This window comes from Mya arenaria, chromosome 13, assembly GCF_026914265.1.
Source record: "Mya arenaria isolate MELC-2E11 chromosome 13, ASM2691426v1".
Lineage (NCBI taxonomy): Eukaryota > Metazoa > Mollusca > Bivalvia > Myida > Myidae > Mya > Mya arenaria.
The window spans coordinates 11,305,941-11,333,877 of record NC_069134.1 but is presented as its reverse complement, the minus strand read 5'-3'; the positions used below and the strand labels follow the sequence as shown (position 1 = coordinate 11,333,877).

At 35.1% G+C, this 27,937-nt stretch overlaps 1 protein-coding gene across 1 annotated transcript; it reads right to left on the bottom strand.

Annotated features, from left to right (window-relative positions):
* Positions 1 to 51: 51 nt before the first annotated feature.
* On the bottom strand, positions 52 to 27,937 carry LOC128213338 (uncharacterized). The gene is made up of 33 exons (XM_052918947.1): positions 27,741 to 27,937; positions 27,040 to 27,250; positions 24,868 to 26,136; positions 24,483 to 24,656; positions 24,059 to 24,204; positions 22,965 to 23,057; positions 22,334 to 22,457; positions 20,224 to 20,414; positions 19,570 to 19,740; positions 19,220 to 19,300; positions 18,397 to 18,520; positions 17,671 to 17,786; positions 16,505 to 16,589; positions 16,036 to 16,220; positions 15,352 to 15,465; positions 13,856 to 14,026; positions 13,470 to 13,574; positions 12,883 to 13,014; positions 10,915 to 11,110; positions 8,725 to 8,854; positions 8,329 to 8,498; positions 7,916 to 7,995; positions 7,402 to 7,596; positions 7,000 to 7,133; positions 6,682 to 6,766; positions 6,245 to 6,442; positions 5,632 to 5,769; positions 4,771 to 4,874; positions 4,323 to 4,494; positions 2,260 to 2,379; positions 1,688 to 1,834; positions 1,093 to 1,334; positions 52 to 947 (listed from the first exon to the last, which is right to left on the bottom strand). Exons 1-33 carry the CDS (start codon positions 27,762 to 27,764, stop codon positions 791 to 793), a joined length of 5,784 nt encoding a protein of 1,927 aa, XP_052774907.1. The 5' UTR covers positions 27,765 to 27,937; the 3' UTR covers positions 52 to 790.

Sequence of the window (27,937 nt, the reverse complement as noted above, 5' to 3'; positions counted from 1 at the left end):
TAATGATACAAGTAGAGCTATCTGCATCTACAATATCATAGAATAGTAGATAAGTCTTTAGTTGGGTAATACTGAGAAAATGTAGACAGCAGTTATTACTAAATATGATTGTATGTTAATATGATTGTATGTTAATATTCTTTTTATTTTTTCTAAAGCATTCTTGTTCGTTTCTAGGCAAAATTGGAATTCCCAATTAAAAACTGGCTAGAACTAAAATTAATGTGATGATTAATTTTCAGTACTCATGCAGTATAGAACTTTTGCAAAATGGAAGAGTTACATTTTCATAATGTAGAAATCAGCAATAATTCTAAAGACTATAATTAACTTAATAACAAAAATAAACTACAAAACAATTAAACTTAAGAAATATTTAACTATAAATTAGAGTATTTTGAATATATTTGAGTATTTTAAAAATCATTTCGTTCAAACAAGTCACTTTGAAAAAAAAACATAGCTCAAAAAATCTTAATGAACAGTTCTAGTATACTGTAAATGATGCTATATGACTTCATTATAAAAAAAAATATATAAATGTAACAGCTGGTTTGTATAAGGCAGAGCTACACACAATTTTATATGAGTTTATGTGGTATAAAAATGTGTGTAGCTTTGCCACAGTACATGTAAGGCTTAAGCAAAGTATTTACAAACCTAAAGGCACTGACCACATGTTTCTAACACAGACAAAACCAAACAGTAAGCAGTAAGTCCAAAGACAAAATCATAAATAATCATATGTTTTCTTTGATGAATCGTTACACAAATCTAACAATGCAGAGAGCTAAATATTTTTGACAGTTTCCAAAGCTTCTTTGGCAGCCTTGGTGTCAGGATGGTCCTCACTCAGAAAGCTGTTTAGTATGGCGTATGATTTCTCAAACTGGTAATGCGCCCTTGAAAAGTAGTTTTGAGCAAAGTAGAATGCTCCAAGGTTGTACCTGGGAAAACATAAAAAATGGTTAAAAAGCAATTTAGTATGTGGTTACAGGTAGAATAATATAGATAAAAGTTGCCGCCAAAATTGGATTATAATTAATATTAATTCTAGCACAGTAAAAAAGCAAAAAAACCTTCAAAACTTACCTGATGATTCCAGTGCCGATGTATTTATCGCCATAAGTCTCCAGGAAGATCTTGAGTGCAGCTTCGTACAGTTTCACCGCCAGCTCATCATTCCTGTCGTCAAACACAAGTGCAATCTCATTTAGCACGATGGCCGTTCTTGGATGGAATGTGCCAACCTCGCTACGTGTCACCTTCAAATCCTGGAGGAAGTACGCAAGAGCCTCCTCTATACGCCCCTGGCGGTATGATAGCTGGCCCAACTGGGAGAAGAACAGGGGAGATATGATATAAATTATAATGATGCAGGGTATCTTGTAAACAATATTTACAAATTGTACATGTATTGAAATGAAATAAAGATGAAACAAAAGTAATAAGATGTAAATTAAGTTTTATTTAAAGTCGACAAGGCAAGGTACAATATATATACTAGTATGCTCACACAGTATAGAGTAGACTATATTGTACTTTCATATCATTGATTCAATATAGCCATACTTTTTTGTAAATATTCAGTCTGTTATAATACTTTAAAAAGACAATATGGTGCAGATATAACTTACTAATTCAATATTGCAATTATGTAAATTTCCCTCTGAAATGATAATCCTACCCTTGTGAAAGTTGATGCCACAAAGTGGTGCTTCTTGCCGAGTATTTTGGTGGAGAGTTCCAGTGATCGTGAGAGCAGTTTCTTTGCCTCAGCCATGTTCTCTTTGCCAACATAAACTGTGGCCAAGCCAAGAAGTCCCTCACATAGCTGGAATGGATAACTACTACATCAGACAAGACTAAAGATTAGATGATAAATGCTTCATTCTAATAACCAAGATTAATTGTGTAGTTAGGCATTTGTTTTTCTAAGGCAATCCACAACACAGATGCCAATCCTCGTCTGTTTTTGTTAGTCAATCTCCATCAAGCGGATCCCAACCCTAAACTGTTTTTTCTTAGGCAACCTACAAGAAGTGGATCCCAGCCCTCCTCTGTTTTTTCTTTGGCAATCTACATCAACCAGATCCCCACCCTCATCTGATTGTCTTAGGCAATCTAAAACAAGCAGATCCCAACACTCATCTGTTTTTTCTTAGGCAATCAACAACAAGCAGATCCCTGTTTTTCTCAGTTTATCAAAAAGCAGCACTCAACATTAATATATTTTATACATTTCTTTAACAGGCCTACCTGTAGTTTGTGTGCAGGTGTCTCTATGCGGTTTTGCCGGTTTATGGCATCAGTGTACACCTCTATGGCATCATCGAGGGCCCCAATCTTGTAGTACACTTCACCCAGCTTTATCAGGCTCTGAGGATACCAATTAGACACTAGTTAACATGATGCTGGTTGTCATTCAACCATTCCATTCAATTGACCAATAAAGGGATTTCTTCAATCAACAATAGCAAATGGTTGTATATTTCGATTGACTTTTAAGACCACTGACAACCTCCGGCAAGTGACAAGGCAGAGTAAGCTGCCATTCCCATCCTTTTAATTTATCATAGGTGTTTCAACTTCGTCAAAAAGAACACTCTAGAGAGATAAATACCAGGATTTCTGAAGGGTTGCAAATTGCAATTTTGACATTTTTTTAGCAAATAGTGTTAACTTTGGTATAACAAAACTCAGCTTTAATAGAATTGATAGGGCCGGGTTTGTAGATTAGGTGCACACAAACATCTTGAAGTAAACTATATTGTAAAAATAAATACAGGGCCATAACTCTGTGCAAAATAGTCGGAGTGAACGCCTTGATGTGGAAACATTAAAGCTATATTTTCATTTGACAAATGAGATTTTGCAGTAGGATATATGCTAAAAGAGGAAAAAGTAAATGCTGCTGACCCATATTCACATATGTTCCTTGGTGTCATGCTCAGAAATATTCTTGAGTTTCTAAAAGATTGGATATAAAGCACTGTTGTATTTAAGAATAACAAATTTGACACTTGAACACAGAATTTTGTATTATGATTTGACCTAGTGACCAAGTTTTTGACGCCAGACAACAAATATTCCCATTGGTCTTAAATATCATGTTGACTTACATTCTGACCAAGCTTCATGAAGTCTGAATAAACATTATATGACCTAGTGACCTGATTTTTACCGGAAATGACCCATATTAACAATGGTCCTATTCATGCTGAGAAATATTCTGACTGAGTTTCTTGAAGATTGAATGAACACTTGACTGAGTTTCTTGAAGATTAAATGAACACTTAATAATTTTGTGAGAGGAATAAGAAATATTAACACAAAATGTCTCAATATTTGAGCTAGTTACCTATTTTTTTTTATCAGGGATGACCAATATTCACACTGATTTTAAATATCATGAAAACAAATATTCTGACCAAGTCTCACAAAGATCGAATAAAAAAAGTTTGTGACACGCAAACATTTGTTAACAACGGGTCGAAAACCCGCCAGCAAGGTTTACGCCATTCATGTACCCAGAATATTCGATGAAAATCTAGCTAACTAAGCGACTACTTGCCAAACATGATCCATATATTAAAATTATTTTATTGAAATTATTAATTATCATATAACAGTATTCTTTATTTTAATATACATTGTTTTTAATCAATCCTGTGAAGTTTCATCCAGATCTGACCAGGGATTTTGGAAATGAAGCATGTACAAGATAGTGTGTACAGAGGGACAAGTTGACCAGCCATATGCACCCATAAAACTTGTGAAAAGTACATTTCATTCACCTTACAATTTTGTACAGTATACTCCCCTTACAGCTTTGAACAGTATACTCCCCTAACAACTTTGTACAGTATACTCCCCTTACAACTTTGAACATTATACTCCCCTAACAACTTTGTACAGTAAACTCCCCTTACAGCTTTGTACAGTATTCTCCCCTAACAAGTTTGTACAGTATACTCCCCTAACAACTTTGTACAGGTCACTCCACTTACAACCTTTGTACAGGTCACTCCACTTACAACTTTGTAAATATACTTTTTACACACATACATCAATTTTTATGTATGTAAAAAGGGCTGTTGACACCTGCATGATTGTGTACCCAGTGTGAATGTTCGTCGGCATTGTACACAATTGTTCCATGTGACGCCCCTTCTTTCAAGGCTTTCCTTTATTTAGACCTTACCTTATTGACAGCAGTATGTTTACATCTGTATGTGTATGACTGTTTGTGAGCGTTGTTCACAATAGCCTAGTGTGATGCCCATCATATTGAAGGTTTCCTTTACTACAACAATTTTTACCTTAATAACATCTGGATGTTTACACCTGTATGTGTATAACTGTGTGTTAGCGCTGTACACGATGGTGCCATGTGATGCCCCGTATTGATGCTCCAGCTGCTCAACAAGGGTTGTGTAAACATTACGCGCTGCCTCCACCAGACCAACTTGCAGGAAGAAATGGCCCAAACGCCTGCAATTTACTTCATTTGCATTATTTGGACAAGCCAAGGAATAAAAAACCGGTACAAACGGTAAAGCTATGTGGCTATTTTACCATAAAAATATGGCTATAGCAAAGAATAATCTAAAATTAATGGTCAGTTGAAGGTGGTTTGTTTATAAATGAAGAAGGCAGTATAGTCAGCAAACACATGTAAGTGCCCACAACAGTAAGACACAGGTAGATCAATATGCATCATGTAAAAGATGAATAAAAGAGCCAGTACAAAACAAAATGCCAACATACCCATAGAGGGAACTGTAGTAATCAAATTCCTGATAGATGTGAGTCATGGGAATATCAGCCAGTTTCTCGAGGTAAGCTGTCTCAGCCTTCGACAAATCTCCCAGCTGGAGAAAATCATGAAAAAAACAGGATAATGGTTGAGTTTTCTTTAACAAGAATAAGTTTTGAGAAACATGTTAGGTGTTATTCAATGCTTGAACTTGCTGTAGCAAAAAATTGTTACGACTGCTTTCATATTTATTTCATAATGTAGTGTTTTATTTATAAAATAGCTCTTGGAAGGTATTAAGTTTGCATTACGTTGTTAAGAGATGTTTAGTGATAGTAAGTGAAATATTCAGAACAACTGTTCTGTAAAAATATGCAAGGATTCACTATCTTTATAACAACTCAATAGTGTATACAAGTTCCATCATACAGCACATATCACAAAGCGTGCATAAACATGAGAGCTCCATGCTCGTCCATTTTTCAATTGGCCATGGGGCATAACTTGACAATGTTATGGCTTGTTATTAGAACAAGTGTGTAAGTTTTTTTAGAAATCATTGAATAGTAATTGTTTTTGAATAAAATATTATGGCCAAAACTATCTTTGCCAACAATACTAGAACTATGCCAATATGCTGCTGCCAATTAAATAAAACTGGTTAACTTTTTAATTTAGTCAAAGTTTGCCAAAATGCTACTGATTGGTCAATATTTATCAACAAATTACTATTGACCAATCAAATGATTAAGATATGCAAACAACCCTGAAGATAACATGTGTACAACTTATTCAAGTTTATACAATGAGCTTTACTTCTTTAAACCATCTGCAAGCTAGAAAATGAATATGATATATGAAGATAGGCTTACATATCTCCACGCCTTGATGAGTTCGAAGGTGCCCTCCTCACTCTGTGAGAGTATATTGAACACCTGGAGGTTGCTGATGTACACAAGGAGCCGATCCTTTTCCCCAGCCTTGGTCAACAAGAAGGGCATCTCCTCAACCTTAACAACAAAGTACGTACTTGATATTTGGAGGAAAGTATTTTTGATAGAGTTCATACTAACTAGTGGTTATACATTTTAGCTTAGCTGCTTTTTGTAAGCTGATAAGAATCTTCGCAAAGAAAAAGCCATGTAACTGGTGTCCTTTTTGAGAGGGCATAGGAATGACCCCATGTGTGGTTTCAACCCAAAACATCTTGGGCAGACAACAACTTGTGTACCTCTAGATCACTCTTAATACTTTTTTTTAATTCATTTAAATAACATCTATTATATTGTAAGACAACATGATCATTGTACATAACTAATTATTTCAGTGGTTGGCAGGCAGACAAAAAAATAAGATTGTTAAAGGTCTCAAGTTGGAGTCTGACGTGATATTAAACTAAATTTTATTACAGTCAACAAATATTTTTTTTGTATCAATAAAAAAGGAATAAAAATTGAATGTCTTAAAATTATTAAACAAACTTACTGTTCTACTGTTTATGTCTTGTTTATCAAAGAAGTCAATCAGTTTAAGATGGGCATTTCTCTTATCCTCAGGAGACTGTAGGTACTTTTTCTCCACGGCCTGGCGCAGATGGTCATGACAGAAGTTGACGATGCCATCCCTATTGATCAGGTTCTCATACAGCGACAGGTAGAAGGGTGACCAAAGAGCACTCTTTATCTGTGTGGTTTGTGATACAAAAAAATGTTATAACAGGCTTAACAGGAGTTAAGTAATGAAAAGTTAGCTTATTTTATAATCGAAATATGAACAATAATATTTAACAAGCCTCAATGGTTTAAATCAAAACCCCATGTACATTTAAACTGAGATTTCAAAGCAGAAGACCTCCAATTACTCAAAGATCGCTTAAGCCATTACATTGTTTTGCATTTGAAACAGATGTGAAGGAGACTTACATCAAGCAGTTCGACCAGCTCAGGTTCTGACATGCCCCTGTGTGAACACCAGATAGCCGAGGTCGAGTCACGAACAAGCTCCTTCCTGAAAAATGCATCGAAATATATAACCAACATTTCAATCATCTGGGTTCATCATATTTTACTGTTGGTTTTATAATAACAACTATTTTTTTTTATTAATTATTGGAGTGACATTTTAAATTATGTATATCCGTCTTTCTAGCAACACCACTCAAGTCTCAGCAGGAACATGTGCATGTATAAGACGTGCATGTATAAGACTAAAGCTTTTATAATGATTCCACAGTCCTGTACCTATCATCTTCCCCATTTTCAAAGTCTCCCTCCAGCCTGGAGAGTATCTTGGCAAACAGGTCTCCAGGGTTACTGGCCATCAGGTAGTCCTGAATCTTGTCTGTCAGTGTGCGGAAGGATCCATACATGCGAACCTTAAAATATTGAATTTGAAGAAAATTATATTTAATATTCTTGTAGTCAAGAAATTCTAGTTTTAATAGAACAAAATTCTTATTATGGTACATTTCACCTGAATTGAAATTACCAACAATCATAATTACATCTTGTTCATAATTATTTTTTGTTAAATTCAAAGAGGCTGTTACACTGTCAATTTGATTATCAACCAATTAAATAAAGCTTACTGTATATAAGAACAAATTCTATCATTGAATATCACAACTTGTTGTCTAGACCCACCTCATCCAATAGAGACTTGAGATAGAGGGCGTTGCTGGTCTGTTCTGACTGAACAATCATGTTTTTCTGGTCCTGGTTGAGAGTTTTCCCGTAGATGCCCTCCAGGTAGTCAGTGATTATTTGCTCCTTCTGTGACACATCCAGGGACTGCACTCGCAAGCTAGGCCAGCCAAATCCTTCACATGCAGTCATTGCCTAAAACAGTATCACTTTGAAATGCACCAAATTTAATACCCAATTATTTTCCCCAAAGAAAATCTGATGTTCATTTTTTTATGAAAACCAACATCAATGTTTATTTCATTGCTGTGCTAGTGTATCAAACAATGCTTGAATTATGGGTGATCCTTTATACAAACATTAATGGCCAAAAACATATTTTTTTCTTATTTTACCTAAAACTACTTTATAAATTAAATGCAAATGAATTAAAAAAACAAAAATGTAAATCAGCAATTTTACAACAAAATATCAGGTTAAATTGTATCTATATGACAATGAGCCAAGTACGCACCTTGCCCGGGAGTGTGGAAAGCAAAATGAAGACATTGGGCGGCAGGTCAGTAGGGACCCACATCAGGTCATGCTCTGTGCCTGGAATTGTATAGAACAGCTTGTCAATACATGTTTGAAGTATGACAGTGATGTGAGAATAGTCTCACAAGGAAGGTGTCTGTTTCTCACAGTGGTATGTTTCCCAAACATAAAATGTCTCACATTTGACACAAGTGCAGTTTATTGACAAAAATCAGTCTTAAAACAGACATAAATAATCACAGTACACTTTGTTTTATCAGATAGGATTGATCAAATCAACAGTAGGATTATAAACAAACTATTCTGAATATAATTACTTTAAAATAAGCAATTTAACTGCCTGCAATATTAAGACAGTTATGAAAATAAGGAAGATACCAGTTCACCTACCATCTTGTCCCGACCCGTCATCCATCTGGTTGAGGGCATCAAATACGAGAATGACCCTAGTTAGCTGACTAGCCAAGCGTAACCACTTCGGTAACGAGTTAATCAGTTCATTGTCGGACGAAGGGATGTCCATGTCAAAACTGAAACTTGTCTTTATTTCTTCATACAACCTGTAATATTAGTTGACTCTATGTAAGATCATACTGGTTTTTGCCATTTCAAAGCTTAAATGTCTTAAATATGCATTGCCTTGATCCTTACAATGGTTAAATATATTTTTTGGCATGATTTCGGCAATATATAATTATGTACGAAATACAAAAAGTGCATATCTCATCTCGAACACTACAAAAACCAATAGATGGCATAGTGTAGGCTCAGTAAAAGGCCTCTTACCTCCTGAGCATCTGGGAGTAGTCCGCACTGTCTGCAGAGCAGCCGATGAAGTGTACAAACATAAACGTGTCTGGCTCAGTTTCTTCAACTTCTCTCACCCAGTTGACTACTAGCGCTGACTTACCACTACCTGTAAGTGGATATACAGTGACAGTGAGATGTGATGTGTATAAATATTAGGGATACAAATGAATGGCAAAATCAATATTCCAATATTCGGTAATTCTTTCGATCGAATATTTGATTACCAAAATGAATATTTAAGAAATGTAGTAAACTATTATTATTATTCGCTACAGTTATAGCTGGGGCCTTTGTAATAGCCGGTTAACGCGACGGACGATGATTTTTCCCAAAATTAGCCTGTGCAATTTGACATTTACAGAAAGTAAATCCAACAAAAAGCAAAATATTCTGAACAAACAAAAACCCAAATTAACTTCAATTCAACAGCATTCATATTTATAAACAAGGCCATGATAGTAAATTATCAGTTAAATGTTATGATGCACCAACGGATGGTACAATGGTGTTCTGTAGGAAGAGCAGCTTCGGTCAGGGACTGATCTCTACTAAACATTACTATGGAAAAAACGAACCTACTCGGGAACTAGTTCAATAATAAAACTAAACAACCCTGAATTTTGACTCATCTATTGTACAACAATGTCCTAAAATGATATTATATGCAGTAACATTTCACAGCACCAACGTTATATTGAAACATGGAAAACAGTTCAGAGCACATAACTAGCGCATGTCATTCATATCAATACCGCGATTTGAGCTATATCGCACAACTTAATTTGCAGCCATGACATCACTTAAGTAGCTTATTCCATATTGATGTCACTTGTCTCATAGCCAGATTGCGTAAAAATATGGGTACTGTTTATAGTCCCCAACGATATGTCCCTTATAACATGTGACACGTGTATAGTGTCATCACCTTCACGCCTCTGGCATCAGGGATCAATCCTTGTAAAATCAAGACAAGTACATTTATACAACAACACAGTTGTAGGCAAAAGGTGTTCTTTTAATCAAACGAAAAACATTGAATATTCGAATACCGATTTTGACATTCGAATATCAAATGTTCGATCGAATATTCGAATATTCGTTTGCATCCCTAATAAATATAAATGTGTCCGGCTCTGTCTCTTCAACTTCTTCAGACACTGACTTTTATATTGAATAACAGTGTCTACTTGAGATGGAACATAGAAATAAGTACCTATAGTGCAGTACCAGAGGCATTACCGTCATAATTATGTCTGTTCATTACTTTTACACTTGTTGTACCTTGTAACCGTTTTATTTTGTGTTGTTATAATTTACAGTTAAACTGCGGTCATTCAAACAGGCAGTCGTTCGAGAGCCGGCAGTCCCTCGTGGTTGAAGCTTAGCCCCGAACATTTTTCCTTCTATTTTCATATAAAATATACTGATGCTGCATCGAAACCTAAAGAAAAGTCGAGGAAGTGAGCACAAGAGCCAGTCCCAAATACACAAATCATGCACAAAATCTAATGACTCCCTAATTTCACACTTTTTCCCGAACGCTTGTTCCGAAATAAACAAACAATTGCTAGGTGCAAATTTTTGCAAGTTGTAAGAATTGTAATGACAGTTGAAAGGAAATTTGTTAAGTGTGAAAAACCATTTATCACTGTTTAGTCATGACGCTATTAGTTTATAAGGGCATTTGAGAAGATAAATATGATTATAATACGCATTGTCATATTTCAATGTTGCTTGCTTAGAAAATGTGCTTTTTGTAAAAATAAACTTGACTATTTATTCAGTTTTTGGTTTTTCTTTTACATTTTTACATTTAGTATACCACAGCTTTTGAACATATGAGCGATATCCACATCACAATACATAATCGGTGTCGAAGAAACATACGGTTTGACGACTTCCAAGACAATTCATAACAGACTGGGTAATGGAAATGCAGGTCGTTCGAAACATTGGTTCCTTCGAGGTCTTAGCTCGGACTCTGGTGTCCTCGAGCGATCACAGTTTTTTAATTGTACCTTCAATTGCTTGCTGTAACTGAAAGTTTTTTCTTGTTGAGTTTATATGCTCTATAATGCCTGCGTTATGGTTTTACCGTGTTATATCTCACAGTGTAACTTATTCAAAAATTTGAAACATATTTTCTGTAGGAAAATTCCTATATACCTGACTCCCCCATAAGCACGAATGGTTTGGTGATTCCCTTGGCCCTGGCCTCATGTATATTGTCAAAGTATTCCCTGCGCCCAATGTACACGCGAGTCCGGGCAGCTGCAAATGCCTGGTGTGCCTCGCGCTGCTGTTCAAGCTTTGTGAGTTCTGTCCCCTTCGGGAAGTCCTCCTCTATACTATCCTCCAAGTCCTTAAATAAACATGTTCTTTATTTGTGAATGCAATAAAACATTTTAGATACACTAGAGAGTTAATTCTAGTTGGTGATGACCACCACACAAAAGCATGACAAATATATCAGGTATATTATACCTTAAATAAATGTTTCCCTCCTATCTATATATAAAGTAGATCGGTACGTATTTCACTTTATTTTGATAAAAATCCACTTTTATGAGGTCACCAGTCCATATAGTATTTGTGGCCAGTCCCGACCTGTCAAATGTAAAATATGGACTGCTGACATCATAAAACTACTGAGTGCAGCTTTGCAATTATCACAACATTACATTATATAAAAAAATGTCCCAAGTAAACATGGCCAGGTTCAATAAAACAGATCGAAAGCGATTTGCCAACATTGAATGGTAAAATAAAATGTTTGGTATAATAAAAGAAAAATGACACAACACTTCTGGCCATATGGAATTGCTAGTAAAACTACACAAATACTTTAGTGAGAAATTTAGGATTTGCTATACATAAATTATGTTTACTGTCATAGCGAAGATGTGAAACTAAGTTTGTGTAAGTGAAGATGTGAAACTATATTTGTGTAAGTGAAGATGTGAAACTATGTTTGTGTAAGTGAAGATGTGAAGATGTGAAACTATGTTTGTGTAAGTGAAGATGTGAAGATGTGAAACTATGTTTGTGTAAGTGAAGATGTGAAGATGTGAAACTATGTTAGTGAAGTCATGAACCTAGTGCCTGGTAATACCTTCAAACTAGGGATGCAAACGAATATTCGAATATTCGAATATTCGATCAAACGTTTGGTATTCGAATGTCAAAATCGGTATTCGAATATTCAAATAAAAAAGTTCAATAAAGAGAATAAAAACACCTACACCACTGTTGTGGTTTATAACATTTATTTGTCTTGTTTTTACAACGATTGGCCTCTAATGCCAGAGGTGTGAATGTGACGATACACTAAACACGCGTCATATGTCATTTAGAGACTTATCCTCGGGTACTATAAAAAGTCCCCCTACTTTTACAATATCTGGCTAGGAATCGGCTTTAACACCAATGTGTTGTCTTGGCTGCAAATAAGCTATATAACATACCTCAAATCCACATATTATTTTGATTTATTATTTTACTAGTTCCCAAGTTGGTTTGGGGTTTCCATAGTTATATTAAGTCAATTTAGAGGTCAATCACAGAAAAAGGCTGCACGTCCTACGGAAAGACCCTCCATTGGCGCAAAACTATTTGACTAAAAATTTATCTAACTTCACATTGTTTACAAATATAAAGGCAGCAGAATTGAAATTATTTGATATTATTGTTTGTTTGTTTGTTATGAATTGCTTATTTCTTCCTGAAAATGGAGAATTTCAAAAACTCATTTGGGGAAATTCAGGGTCCGCCGCACGTACTGGCTACAACAAATTACGGGATAAAAATACCCCGGCTATTACTTTAGCGAATACTAATGGTATTTTACTACATCTTATAAAATATGTATTTCGGTTATCGAATATTCGAATATTCGATCGAAAGAATTACCGAATATTCGAATATCGAGTTTGCCATTCGTTTGCATCCCTACTTCAAACAGTTTCATAGCAATTTTTTTTCGCAGAAAATCAGAAGCCTTACATCATTTGTTTGTTGAGACACTCAATCGTATGTGAACTATGATAATGATACATCAACTGTATAAGTTGTACTTTAAAATAAAATTAGCCCAAAAAACTTTTTAATAACTTATTTTACTTAAATTACTCTTACCTTCTTGATCATATCGGCGACCTCTGTTGCGACCTTGAAGTCCCGTATAATAACCTCGTCCTTGAGCTCCCTCACTCGTGACTTCAACTGGTCCTGTTTCTCATGGTGCCATTCAGACTCGGACGCATAACGCTGATGATAAAAAATTAAATTTAAATTCACTTTAACAGTTGTGAGAAGTCAAATTTATTACTAAATCATGATAATAGAAAATGCTTCCATTTAATAATATGGTAGGTGTTTGGTGGTATTTAATTACAGCAAAGTTTTGAATCCCTTATATGATATAGAATCTAAAATATAAGTGAAAATAAAACCTTCACAAAATTTAAGCATCTATCATACATAACATGAAAGCTTAACAAAAAGTATGTCAATTGTCTCCAGGCCATGTAGATTATATTGAAATTAATTTGCATCAATTTACAAATATTTTCAACACGTATTTTCGTATTTCTATGTTAAAATTTTGCAAACTTCAAGAACAACCCTCGTAGACAGTAGAAATATAAACCTCTCAATCCTGATTTCAGGACAAATCCTGAACTTTATCATCCCAGTAATATTATTTCTTCTCCTATTCTAACCTGGTATTCAGACTCGGACACACTTTCAGGTGTCACAGGCTGCCTCATGTAGAAGAAAGCTCGGTCTTTCTGATCACTGTTCAACACTCCATGACACACCTCCAACTGTCAATGAAAACAACATAAGTTTTATATCTACACAACAAAGATAGATTAAGAGCACGGCAAGGGGATGTAAATGCTCGACCATCTCAGTTTATCAATTAACAGTTATTGAAGCCAGTTGTATAGGCTTTGCTACACATTCACATATTATGTGTATTTTCTGCACCTAATTTCATAAGAATATCATAAGTAGTATTTGATTTATTGCCAAAGTTTTACACAATGATAATGCAGAGGAAATGTTGGTCCTATTTGAAACAAGCACTATCCAACACTCTCACCTGAGTGACACTGCTGTTGTATCGGTACTGCTCAATCCACTGGAGGTTTGGGTGGTTTTCAATGGCATAGTTGAAGGTCATGTTTAGAACATCGTCAACTTTTGCCTCCTGTTGACACCAGCCAAACCTGTCACCCATCATACAGATGAAATATGGCCTACATCTGTCTATCTGGAAAAAACAGTTTCAACATTTAGTTCAAATAAACATATTGATTGTCACGACTGTCTTTTTACCACCTTTACTACAAATCAAGTTTCCCTTTTCTTAGTTGTACTGTTCTCTTTTTATTTTTGATTATTTTGTTTACAAGTCAATATCTCAAAGACTTCAAGTTATTAAAAACTAAATTAAAAATTAAGTATGAAAACTAATAAAGGGCAACAGCTAAAAAAAACTGTACTCAGAGTTATCATATGGTTTATATACATTGCACTTCTCCTAAATGAGATCTATCTGTATATGAAGTTTGAAGTTAAACCTCAAAGAGTTTTTAATTTATGCTCTGGGCACGATTGCTTGGATGCACACACCTACCTTCCATTACTATATATCCCTTATAAACAAGAAGTCCCTACCTTATTCCCTATAGGATTGGGGGAAATGACTACTCAGTGTAACATGCATTGTTTTGTTTTTCTATTCCTCACTCATAACACTGAGTTAAAGCATGTTTTATCATATCAGGAAATCGGGCAGCTCATCCTTATACATTTGGAGGCTGAATGGTTTTTAATTCAAAATACTTGCTGAACATGCTGTATCTTCTTGGTCTACTTTTTTGTTTACATTTTCGTCACCGAGGCACTATATCGAATATACAGTGGTAATGTTAATAGTTTTATTTTTCTTCAACCGTCTAATTTTTCTAAACCAGCTTAATGTAACTTTCTTTCCATGTTTTGTGCTGGGAGTCATGAAAATCTAAAAATCAGTGTTACTTCGTGCACAAATTGGTCAATTCAATATAGAATACATGAGCTACGACCCACAATTTGGCCCATTAGACATTATTATAATAAACTAAAAATAATCTATAATATGCCAAAAGTAATTAATCATTTTTTTAATTTTTTTTTCAAAACTTCCATCTTTAAAGGAATGTCGTTTATCTTGATGATTTATCACAATTACTTCATGTTTCCATAGAAACCACAGACTTCATTCGGACTGATTTCATAGTGTCTGTTTAAAATGGTCTGATTTAAAAAAATAAAAATTGAATCATCAATCTTTTCCTTTTTTATGTTCCATAAAGATTCCATGTTAGGATAACAACTAAAATTATAAGCTACGTGCAATATTGATATTCTAATGATGCATATCATTTCAAAAATGTAGTTTTATAATGACAAATGTTTTACATAATTTTACATGAAAGCAAAGGTTTGTCCGAAAGACCAAAATGGTGTGATGTGGCTTACGTATGAAATGTATTTGGTGAACTCCAACCTACAGCTGGTATAACTGATTAACAAGGAAACATTGGCCCCTACCTCCTGGAGACAGATGGCAATTGTTTTGCCGTCTTTGGTCTGCTCCGACGTTATTCCCCACCTCAAGTCCACATAGGTGAAGAAAACACCACGCTCGGAACACAGCTTGTTCACCTAAAAATGAAATGGAAATTTGGACTTCTTAAACAAAAAGTAATAAATATCAAGTACAATTTACAGTTCTACAGAAAACTGAGATTTACTTAGATTATTTGTATTATGTTAATTTCAAAATCATTCATTTTAAACATACTGTATGATCAATATCATTTTTTTATGGTGACAAAGTTAATGTATATTTTTCATTCAAATAAATACACATTGTTTATCATTAAGTCTAAAATATTCATTGAATGTAATGTATCAAATATAAAAACTACTCCAAATGTTTAAATTTCATATATTTCCTGAAATTTATATCATTTTCCAGTTATCCCATGTTATCCATCCCATGTTATCCCATGTTATTTTTGATAATTTGCTACACTTTTGTGTGAATTGAACTTAATCCAGATCTTAAAATGAACACAAAGTTAAGGAAACGAAAATCAATCTGCTAATAAGGCTGTTTGACCTACAGATTTAAGATAATTGAAGTTGCCACCATGATGGTTTACTGAAACTGGCCTGAGGAGAATAAAAGTGTATAACAAGGCATATCATAAACTCTTCTCATTTTCTCACCTCTCTAAATGCTTTCTTGATAATCTCCTCCCTCTCTTTGGTGAAATCTCGGAAAGTGCTGGAGACAAACACCCGGATTTCACGCTTCTTACGCTTCTTTCTGCGCTTTTTCAGGTTCGACTTTAAGTTTGCCATGTCCACAGGCACCTGGGTCTGACGCTCAAATTCCTCATCTTGAGGTAAGTCTGAGGGCAGAGTGGGTAATGTAAATATTAGGTAAAAAAAGATGGGAAATAAAAATAGCCTGCTGGTTTTGAGTTGATACATTAACATCCCCGTATATAACAATGTTGAAACATTTCAGTAAATAAGTGATTTTTTCGAAAGATATTTTTGGATTTCACATAGTCAATGGTAGAAACAGTTAGCACAAAAGAACAATGGAGAAAGCAGTTGAAATATTGAAATTCATTCCTTGGTTATAGACACATGGGAGGCATGAATATTACCCATTCCAGCTAATACATACCCATCTGCATGAAGAAAGAGTCTATGAGTCCCTGTTCATCCCGGATTATCTGGGAGATCATCTTGTCCACACCATCATCCATACCCTGTCACATGATCAGACTCATCATCAGTTATAGCCACCATAATGCATGTTAAGGGAACATTTTAACATGTGGGCATTCATCATGATCCCCCTTAACGCCACAAGCCAACCGATTTATACCAATTGATGTAAAATATTTTCTTTGACTGTTACTCCCCAATAACACTGAATTGAATCAGCAAAACGAAGCAGCTGTTTATATCGACTACAGCCGAAACTCATTGGCTCGATATCTCATGGCTCGATATCCTCGTTGGCTCGAACCAGATTAAAAGGACCGATTTTTTTTTACTCTATGTTCATTTAAAATTCGATCAGTGGCTCGATATCTTGAGGGTCGATATTTCTCCACGCTCGATGTCATTTTCGCGGTCCCATGTAAGAATTTCACACTTTGTTTTGTTTCCTTGGGTTGATGTCATTTTTGCGGGTTCAAGTGAGAATCTCACACCTTGATTTGTTTGCTTGACTTCATTAAGCAAAAGGCGCTAATCGTTACAAATCACTTGATTTTATTATAATTGTTATCAAATTTTAATGGTTCAAAAGTTTGAATAAATATGCTATCACCATTAGTTTTGTCTCTAATTGTTATCCATGTGTAAATTTCAATGAATTTTGATATAACTTATAAGCATTGATTGTGTTTAAAATTGCTTGTTTGTTGTTTTCGCATAAATGTATTTTTCTAATGAATAAAAAAAATCAAATGATATTTGCAAAGTATCGAATAAGTCATGTTACGAACAATACGATATGTAACTATGTTCAATAGTTACATACTATAATCAATAAGTACTCTTCTCTTGTGGAGATAGCGTAGCCAATAACAAATGAGGTAAACAAGACTTTTTGTAACGAATAAAAAAAATTCTCGAGGCTTGAAGTATTTTGGCCGGTTAGTTCAGGATTTCTCAGAATGGCATAACAACTTTCTTATACATCTATTTGGAAAATAAACCAAGTCTCAGATTAATGAAATTGTGTAGCTACAAGTTGTCATTGATTTATTTACCCACAATTGTGTTCAAGTTCATTTATTCCACTGAACATGCTATACATCTAAGAGATTAACCACATACCGTTTCAATGTCCTCGTAGCCATCACCTTTGGCACCCTTGGTCTGCCGCTTCACCCTAACTTCTGCCCCAGACATTATGGTACCAAAATGACCACCCCAAAACTTGTCATCTTTTCCTGTAGGAAGTTAATAGCAAAACAGCTTGTTTTTTTTATGCCTCAGAATTTTACAAAAAAAAACACAGTAATAGTTATTAATACAGTTATTAATTTACTTATATTCATTACTTTTCACCCATAAATGTTATCCTTTAAAGTTGCATTACCTTAAAATACATTTTAGCATCACATATTACATTAGATTGCTTGCTGTTGTTTCTGCTTATAAATGTATTTTCTACACAAGACGGTTAATCAAATGCTTTTAGTCCTTGTTTGCTCTTAATATTTCATTGACACTTCATTATTTACTACAGACTATGTTTTAAACATATCTGTACTACTAGTATATGCTAGAAAAAACTTTGGTTCTTCCAACACAAGAAGTGATAATGAATATTAGATCAAACTTATAATGGAAAAGTATTGAATAGCACAAGACACTTCTATATTGAAATCTCACATGCTTTCCAACCCTATCTGTAAATCTCAGTGCATATTGATTAAGTAAGACAAAGAAAGTATGATGAAATGTTTGCATTTATTTATTTGTGCATTAAACAATTCTGTTGATGAATCTATATTAACTATGCATTTATTTAAAATGATTCCTAGTCATTGTTCCAACCTTTAGATGTGAAGCCAACGATGGTAACTCCAGGGCCGTAACCTGTAAAAGTGTGGGAGGCCTTCTGCCACTGACACTCTTTGTATATGGTACCCAGCTGACCTGTACTGTACTCACTTATCACCTGGAAGTATGTAGGTACCCTTTTGAACCCAAATTCATGTCACATGCATCGCTGATTAACAAGAGTGTCAGCTTTTATGCACCAGTCAAATGTAACCCCAGCCCCCGGATCCGGGAGTATTCCTGGGATAGCTGGGGAAATGGGCCTAATTATAACCTTTCAGGTGGCCTTGCAGTGCTGAGTGTATGTGGTGGTTTTGTTTTCGCATCAAAAATAGTGGGAAATGGGCCTTACCTAGGATGTCCCTGGGGTGGGGGGCATTTGGCGGGGATTTTACCAGCAGTTTGTTGCCACAAGGCGGGGATTTTACCTGGGATTGGCTCGACGGAAAGTCAAAGTCCCCGCTATTCCCCGGACCTGGTGGGGGCATGGTTACAATTGACTGGTGCATTAAGTTACAGCCAGTGTTAACACTGCCATTGTCGACAACAACAGGGCTATGACAATCCTACTCTTTCTTCTTTAAAAAAACAAAGCTCAATTAAAAATATTTTGTTTAATGATTCATAACTTTAATATAGCTTTAAACAAGGGTAAAATTCTGTTTAAAAATAGCAAAATGCAAGTGATAGCAATATAAGTTCATAATAATATAATGAAAAATACAGGCACATGCTCTGCAATCAAAGAAATAAACTAAGGTTTGAGCTAAACATATTATATTCTAAGGTTAAAGATTAACAAATATACTTAGCTTACATTTCCATTGTCAGAAAGGAGCTGCACTGTCAGCTTATAGAATCCCCCACCACAGCATCCCTCACGGTACATCTCCAGCACCTACTTTCACATAAAAGTACTAGATCTTAAATCAGTTGCCATTTAATCCTTTAAATAAGGAAATCAATTTTGGAATAGTAATGAATGGAGCCTTTGGCGAGCTCTGAAACTTTTTTCCTTTTCATTTAATTTGGTATTAAATGGCAACAAATCTCTCTTCTGCTGATTCACTTCTTTATCAATATCAGATTGGTTTTTGAGGAAAGTTATATACAAATATTTAATTGATTTCATGCTTGATACAACTACACAATGAAGTGATCACTGACCTGAATGTCGGGTGCAGTGTCCAGGTATGCAGTATCAAAGTGGTCAGTGAGGCGAACTTCCTGGTACTTTTTACACCACATATGTGATGTATGGAAACATTTCTCAGTTGTGTAGCCTCCATCTGCTATGTTGAAGTCACCGCTTACGTTCCAATTCTCCATGGTACCAAGCTATGTGTGTACAAAAAAAAATCTGATTAAAAGATCTTTCAAATGCTGTAGAGTTAACTGAAACGCAAGTGGACATTTCACATCAAATTTGAGTATTTTATAGATTGTCACTATTTCGGTGGGGCTCCCTAAGCGGCTTCGACTGCGCTATGTTTCGCTTAAAATGGTGAAGAAATAGTGAAGTTATCTTTGTATCTTTGTTATCTTTCATTCAAAGCAAAATATTGCCTTCCAACATAGCATTTATGATGCAATTTATCATGTCGTATACACACACTGTATATGGACTCAAAGCAATAGCCAGACTCACATGCTTTAATGGTATAACAACATGCTTTTATGTTTGCCTATCCAATACATGAAACTGTGATAGTGGATTTACTCTGAAAAATATCAAATGCAACAATCTAAGCCTATTCAATTAATTCCATAAATATTATGGAACTGTTCATTGAAATGAATTTATGAAATTATGCCCCCTACCTCAGCACTGCTGTTGACCAGAAGGTTTGGTGACCAGCCGACGATTGTCATCTTCTTGCGAGTGACACTGTTCTGTATGGGCTGGAGAGTGTCAACAAGCTTGTCCTTCTCGCTGGCCGTCATCTTGTCGGCTAGCACCTCTTTTTCCTGGTACTTGGATTTGTCCAGCAGTGCAAACCCACAGATGGTCTCTGTTCAAAGGATGACACATTTCAATAATTAAAATGCTAAAGAACCAAGGTATTAAACTAGTGTTTAATAGCTGTGTCGATGTTTTAAATAAAATATAATCATTGTGCAGATGAATATATGTCTTGTAGTGAAGAAAACTAGACCTACCGTACATATTTGTTTCAAAATAGTTAACCATTGGGATATAATAGCATGTATTTACCGAACAAGAGCTGTTGTAGGACAGAGCAGTCAGCTATATGTGGCTTTGTCTTAGAAATGAATACAATAATGATATAATATGTGCTCGTCAAAAGCAATACAAAAATCAATTAAGTTTAACTGTTTTACTAATTTGAGTAAAAGTGGCCCTGACCTTATGGGCCCCAAATGCAATCCTATGGAAGTCCTCCCTAAACTCTTTTTACATACCAAGTTTGGTCACAATATGTGAGCCTTAACTTAAGACTTTCAGTACCCAATGACCATCCTTTTTTAGTAACAGTGACCTTTACCTTGACCCTAGGGGTCCCATACCCATGGAAAGTCTGTATAAACTCTTACTATATACCAAGTTTGGGGGCAATATGTCTACTAAAGTTATTCAGTACCAACAGTTTTTCTATTTTTAGTAAAAGTGACCTTGAACTTGACCGTAGGAACCCCAAACACCATTTTTACTGCGTTATATAAGGTCATATGATCGGGACATTCTATTTACAGAATGGGTGGATATAATTCCTGCAAGGTTTTCTTAAATGAAACTAATTGTTGTTCTTTAAAACAATTATGGAAAACAATAATGAACTATAGGTGTAAATATATAAAAAAATGAGCTGCGTGGTTGATGTCATTATTGGGGATATGAACACGGCTGTGCTCGTTCAAGTATGCAGGGTGTTCTCCAGAATCCACACGTTTAAACCAGCCCAACTGTGTTCATACTCCGATTATGACATCAATATCAATCACACGATTCAATCCCTAAATGTTTGAAGGCCATTGAATGAACAGTATTTGAGAACTGAGCTAAAACCCAAAGTTGCCCATAATCTTTACCAAACTTTTTACGTCGATCAAGGGCCATAATTTGTATTTAGGGTTAATATGGAGTTGTGTAACCTAATTGTGTGATGGCCTTGAACAACTGTATGAAGTATTTTGTTAATTGAATGAAGGGTATAGAAGTATTAAGTGAAAATCTCAAGTTGCCCTAATGAACTTTTGGTGTAAATATAAAAAAAAAATGAGTTGCATGATTGATGTCATTATTGGGGATATGAACACAGTTGGGCTGGTTAAAGTATGCGTGGTGTCCTTCAGACTCCACACACTTAAACTGCGTTCATGCCATGATTATGACACCAATCAGGTTTGAAGGCCATTGAATGAAAAGTTTTTGAGAACTGAGTTTAAACCCAAAGTTGCCCATAACCAAAATTTTTAAGATGATCAAGGGCCATAATTTGTATTAAAGATACCGTAATATTTGAGTTAGGAAGCCAAACTGTGTGATGGCCGTAAACAACTGTGTTAAGTATAAAGTCAATTGAACGAAGGGTATAAAAGAATTAAGTGAAAATCCCAACTTGATGTAAAACTTTAACCCGACACATTGTTCACAAAAACTTTAACCTAAGTTCCTAAGTCAATCAGGGGCCATAAGTTGTATTTAAGATAATATGGGGTTATGTAACCTCATTTTGTGACGTTAACAACTGTGTGAAGTATGAAGTGAATGGAATGAAGGGTAATGGAATTAAAAGTGAAAATGCCAACTTGCCCTAAAATCTTTACCAAACGCAGATACAGCCGGTGGGGAGAATAGAACAGCCTCCTAATTTTTCTTATAGTTGAGTTAAAAATTAATAAATTGGGCAACACATTACTGCTTTATGAAAACTGTAGAGCAACGTTATGAGCTGACCATCTTACTCACCAATTGGTATATCAACAGTCCTGGTGTTAAAGCAGAATGCTTTGTCCTTTACAGAGACATCCATTTCCATTGTGTAGCAGGTGAAATTCTGGATATCCATTAGTTCCTTCTGTTCTTTTAATTCCTATAATAAATACATAAGGTCAAGGTCACAGGGCCAAGGTCAATATATGTCTTCCATTTGCTATGCTGTTTAAAATTCTACAAGTTGGAAAGTAATTCCCAAAAAGGCAGTAGAAGTTAGTTTGAGTCAGAAGAATAAATGAGCAGATGTGACCTCTCTAGATATTGTTCAGCAGGAGTCAATAATTATTGTATAAAACTTTGTTAAGTTCTTCACAGGTTATGTTAATTAGTTGACTCATTAAAACATTTTGATCTGCTTAGTAGTCAATAAATACGATAATACTGACACATCAATAAGCTTTTTGCATAACTATGGCCAAAACAAAAACTTAGCAAGTTCTATCAGGAGTAAAGAAAATAGCCAAGAATTAGTTGAACAATTTTAAGAAATTATCTGTATCTTGTTATTGTAATTATCTTATCAAAAACTCACATACAATTTCAATTTCAAATGAGTGTTCTTATTCGTAAGTATATACTTTACTATGCTATAACATTTTTGTACTTTAATATCATCGGTCTTGTTGCTTTTCATGTTGATGGACTGGCTGTCAGAATGTAGGCGGAAAATGTACTCCCCGTTGGGAATGTCTTTCACCTTGAAAAATTAGAAATAAAATATAAAAGTTTATTAGAAAAGAAGTGCAATACACAAACGGTAAATCAAACATTGTATGTGCTGCATTAAAATAAAAATATTCTTTTAGATGGTAAATGCTTCAAAAGGCAATTCATTTGAAACACAACACACTGCCAGTACACTATACATATAAGATTAAAGGCCAATTATGCACACGCCGTGGTTACAATTGACTGGTGCATTAGCTGCAATTCTAAAGTAATCAAATATTGCACTTAAAAATCATACTAGGCCTAAAAATAATAATTGTTTGGTTAGGGTTACATCCTTTTCAAAAATAGGTAGGGTAGGTAGGCTTTTTAAATTCATTTTTTTTATTAGGCTTTATATAAGAATGTCATTTTCATCATTGGAGAATAGTGTTAAAGTTATCTCCTGTATAACCATTTAAGGTTTTAAACTCTAAATTTAAAAAAAGATTTTATTTTTTTTTCCATTTTTTTTTTTCAGACTGACTATAAAAACGGTAGGGTCGGCACCTATTCCGTAGGTAGGGTCGGGTAACCCGAACCAAATGTATTTTTTTTTTTAGGCCTAAGGTAAGAAATAAGACTATACGGTCATTTATTTAAAATCATCAAAAACTAAACAATATATATTCCTGGAAGCATAATTTGAACCTGGGCAATCTACATCTGCAGTCAGAGACTTTTTCCTTAACACCGTAGTAGACAAATTCTGTTTTATGTATAACATATGTAGCATATAAACAACACTTATAATTGGGGCTGAAATTGTTGAATATTGAAACAAAAGTTACCAACATATGCATGTTTGTCATTTTTTTGGCATGAAATGAAATTGCTTAAGAACAAATTTTCATTTTCGTCGCCAGTTCTTGCCTACCAAGGAAATAAGAAGTTTTCAAGAAGCCCAATTTCAAACTACTAATTATTTCTTTATTGGTAAATAGAAACAAATATACTGGCTAGAACAGAGAGTGATGCTTAAAGAGTAACCTCATAGGTAAGATACCCTGGCCTCCCATGGCCGTCAGATTGTGGGTTTCTCTTGGAGGCAAACAGGAAGCCATCGAGGGACTTTAGCATGGACTGTGGTCGGGTTGTGTTGTACTTCACTTCACCCTCACATGTAAACATCTTTCCTAATGATTATAACACATAATACAATTATGGACTCATACTGAAATGCATTTTTCTAAATTCACAGTAAAACCATGTCTGAAATGTTGTGTGACCTTAATTTGCCTTTGATTGTGCTTTAAATATTTTGTCAACTTTTGTATTTTCTATTTTCTCCTACCCTATCAAATATATTAATGCAGAATGTGTCCATGTATAAAAAGAAAATAAGAATAAAACTACTTAAAAGCTTTCAAACCAAAACATATTTTTATCAAACAATCACTTTTATTATTTCTACCTTCTTTTACTTCATTGGTGAAGTTTGCATACTGCCCAAACTCGCTAGAATAGACAACATCATTGACAGCCTGGTATGCGGGCCCTGCTACATTCAGGGCATAGGCCACGCCCTCCTTCTGGTGTAGTAGATGATATGGGGAACCAAACAGTTCTACATCACAGTCTTTACCTCCTAACATTGGACCAGCATTTTATCAGGGAGTGAGATTTTATATAGAAATACTTCTAAAACATTGTAATTTATACTTAAACATTTGTTGTATTTAAGTCATAAAAACTACCCATATTGTTATAAAATTCGTACTTTTTTCAATCATTTTAAACTGTAACTAGATTCCACATACTTTAACAAATCAATAAATGCATAGTCAAAATGAACTTACTTATTGAATGTGGTCTCAGAGCAAACACCCTGACAAGGTGGAGGCCGACAGCTTTCTCTGTGTCTTTCCAGTCATAGGAAAATGTAAATCCCTTTCCTTCTTGCTGCAGCATCTCATCAGGAATAACACATGCCACCTCATGGTTGAACAGGATTTTTATTGGTGTGCATTTGCTGACCTCTCCTGTGACCCCATATTCTGTGACCTTGACCTTGCCTTTTGTCTTGGTGCTCTCCCCAGTCGCTAGGCAACATGATTGGTGGATTGATGATGATAGGTCAATCGGTGTAGCTTGCTCGTTTGAAAGCAAACCATACCTGTTTGGGCCATGAGGACCTGTGACAGAAAGCCTCTCATTATTTACCTCGAATGACCATAGATCTGAAGATGTGAAGGACTTGTGGAAAAGTCCAGAAATTTCTTTGACAGAGGAAAGCTCTCCATTTTTCACTGTTAACCAGTATACAGCAGAAACAGAGACATCTTCAGTTCCATTACTACTTGAACAGAGAACCACAAATGTTGCATGATCCTGAATATTAGAATATAATATTTCAGGTACTTTCCCATCAATGAACTGAGTCTGTGCAACATAACAATGATTGGTGGGCAGTATAAGATTACTCCTGTTGTGGAACATGCCATACTTTGATTTGGGTGCTCCTTGTACTAGCAAGGTGCCATCACCATTTACGCTAAATTTAAACTTGTCGTCTCCTTGAAACAATTTACTTGTGAACTTGTTATCTTTGAATCCTGACCTTACCAGGTAGATGGCATTGTTTGTATTGCCATCCTGGACATTGCTGCAGAGGATCATTGTCAGTCCCCCACCATTCTGCCCTCCTCTAGCCCCATTCACATTCAAAGGTAATGGTGTAGGGCCCTCATCCCCGTAAACGAAAACCCCATCCCTCAGGTTGCAGAATGTGCTGTCGTTGGTGTACATGCGCACATGATTACATCCAAACAAGCCCTGAACCACAAACGTGCCATCCTCAGTTGTGCATAAGTGATTTTCCGGCCCAAAGTGACCTTCATGATCTTTGTAAAGGGACTTTGAGGCGAAGTGGTTGCAATCTACGCCCCCCTTGACAAGGATTAACTCAGCCGTTGTATCCTGCCCCTCCCCACCATAGGAACATGATATGAAAGCCAGGCCTGTGCTACCTCCAGGACCCCCATTGATGTTGTAGCCTAACTTCACATAGTTGTAGTATGGCCAAGGTGAGTTGTTAAAACCGTCTGCTGTCTTAATGAAATTTTCCCCTGAAAAATAAGTCATGAGTTGTTTATGTTTCTTCTCAATCAATGACATCCTTATCCTGCATTTTTAACAAATACGGTATTTCCAGAGAAAGCAGAACTTCATAGTACAATAGTGACAGTGATGATGAAAGTGATATTGGTGATGGTTTGTGACAATGCTGCTACAGATGATGACATGACGGTATCTGGCTGTAATGGTGATGACTGTGGTGGTGCTGATAATGGCCCTATTGATGGCGATGTTCATTATGATTAATATCTTGTTATTAATGATAGTGCTGAAAGTGTTGAAAGGCTGACAAGCGAATTTTACTTTTTAACAATTCTGTTCACAGCCAATATAAATTCAATTTCAAAATATCGTTTGAATGTCCCTTATGAATGAACTATAACCTATAAGTGCCTGTAAAACATTTCAATTGAAATAGCTAGTTTCATAACAGTTTCTGATTAACCTATAACTTATAAAAAGGGTATATGAACATTGCTTTCATCTTGATTGTTTATTGCTAGTTTAAAGTTAATAAATTGAAACCTTATATTGTCTAAGGACGTTTCGACAATTTGTAGTAGGTAAAATAGGAAAAGGTCTTTCAGTCAACACATTTCTGTTTTTCGCGTAATTACCTATAATTAATCATTCCCTTTTGTTCCTCACCAAGATTTATTTAAGTTTCATTGGCATGCTTTCTAATTCACATTAATGTTGCAAACTTATTTACATATTTGAATAAAGGGGTCTTTTTAATTCACACCGCATTACATCATACATCCGATTTTGTAGCTGCAGCGCATGAATTCTTTTTACATATCATATTAAAACAAAGATCTGACAATTCCTAATTTGGATTTGCAAGACTTAAGTCTATAGGCCTGCAGCATACAGCCTAATAATACTGAGACCTGATTGATTAAGAGTTGGTTTCTCAACTTCCTCGACTGTTTTCTCTTGTCTGGGTTCTTTATCCTTCTTTTCAACGACATCTTCCTTTACTGGTGCATATGTCTCTGCTGGTGATTCTTCAACTACCTGAAGCTCCTTACGTTCAGCTGGAATTGGTGCCTCTACAGCAATATGTTCTTGACGATAACTCTGCGAAATGTTTGGTTTTGCCTGAAAGAAAAAGTTATTTTCAAAGACATCGGTGTGAGTTATGTTTATTTGCTGTGAAAAAAAGATTGTTTATATGCGATTAATAAGATAAGTGTGTTTAATGGAATATAGTTGTTGCTTCATTTTGATTCAAATTTATTTCTTCTACTCTAAAATTTGACAACAGTACAAAGGCGATTTTTTTTTATTGCACCTCATATACTTATGAACATCAAAATATTGTCAAAAATGTTAAAGGCAATTCTAAAATTGTTCAAGACAATTTGATGAATTGTCAGTCAATTGCACAAAAAGTTCACACAATCATAAGTATAATGTATAATACAGGCCACTTATAAACTGTTTGGATATGAATAAAATGGTAGACAATTTGCAGTGTTTAACACCAAAGCACTTGTAAGTTTAAGTAAGTTCAAGAACTTATTTACTCAGATATCTGAAAGCACACAAGAACGAACTGAGGAGCTGAACATGCCTTAGTACGGTTTACCTTTTTTGATGATCCACTTCCCATTCTCAAGCTTCAATATTTTCAATCCAGTCCCTTATATTGCACATTTGCTGTTAAACTGTTTCTCTTCTATTAAAAAGACGACATATTTTTCAAATGTTATACTATGCATGAATGTATGCAATTCATACCTTAACAACGAGATTCATTAACAATTTCAAAATTCTGCTTGTACT

Coding starts and splice junctions, on each gene's coding strand:
- LOC128213338 (XM_052918947.1), bottom strand. CDS start 27,764: ATGGGAAGTGGATCATCAAAAAAG. Junction 7,134..7,401: donor TCAAGTCTCTATTGGATGAG/GTGGGTCTAGAC, acceptor CAATATTTTAAG/GTTCGCATGTATGGATCCTT. Junction 6,443..6,681: donor AGCTGGTCGAACTGCTTGAT/GTAAGTCTCCTT, acceptor CAAACCACACAG/ATAAAGAGTGCTCTTTGGTC.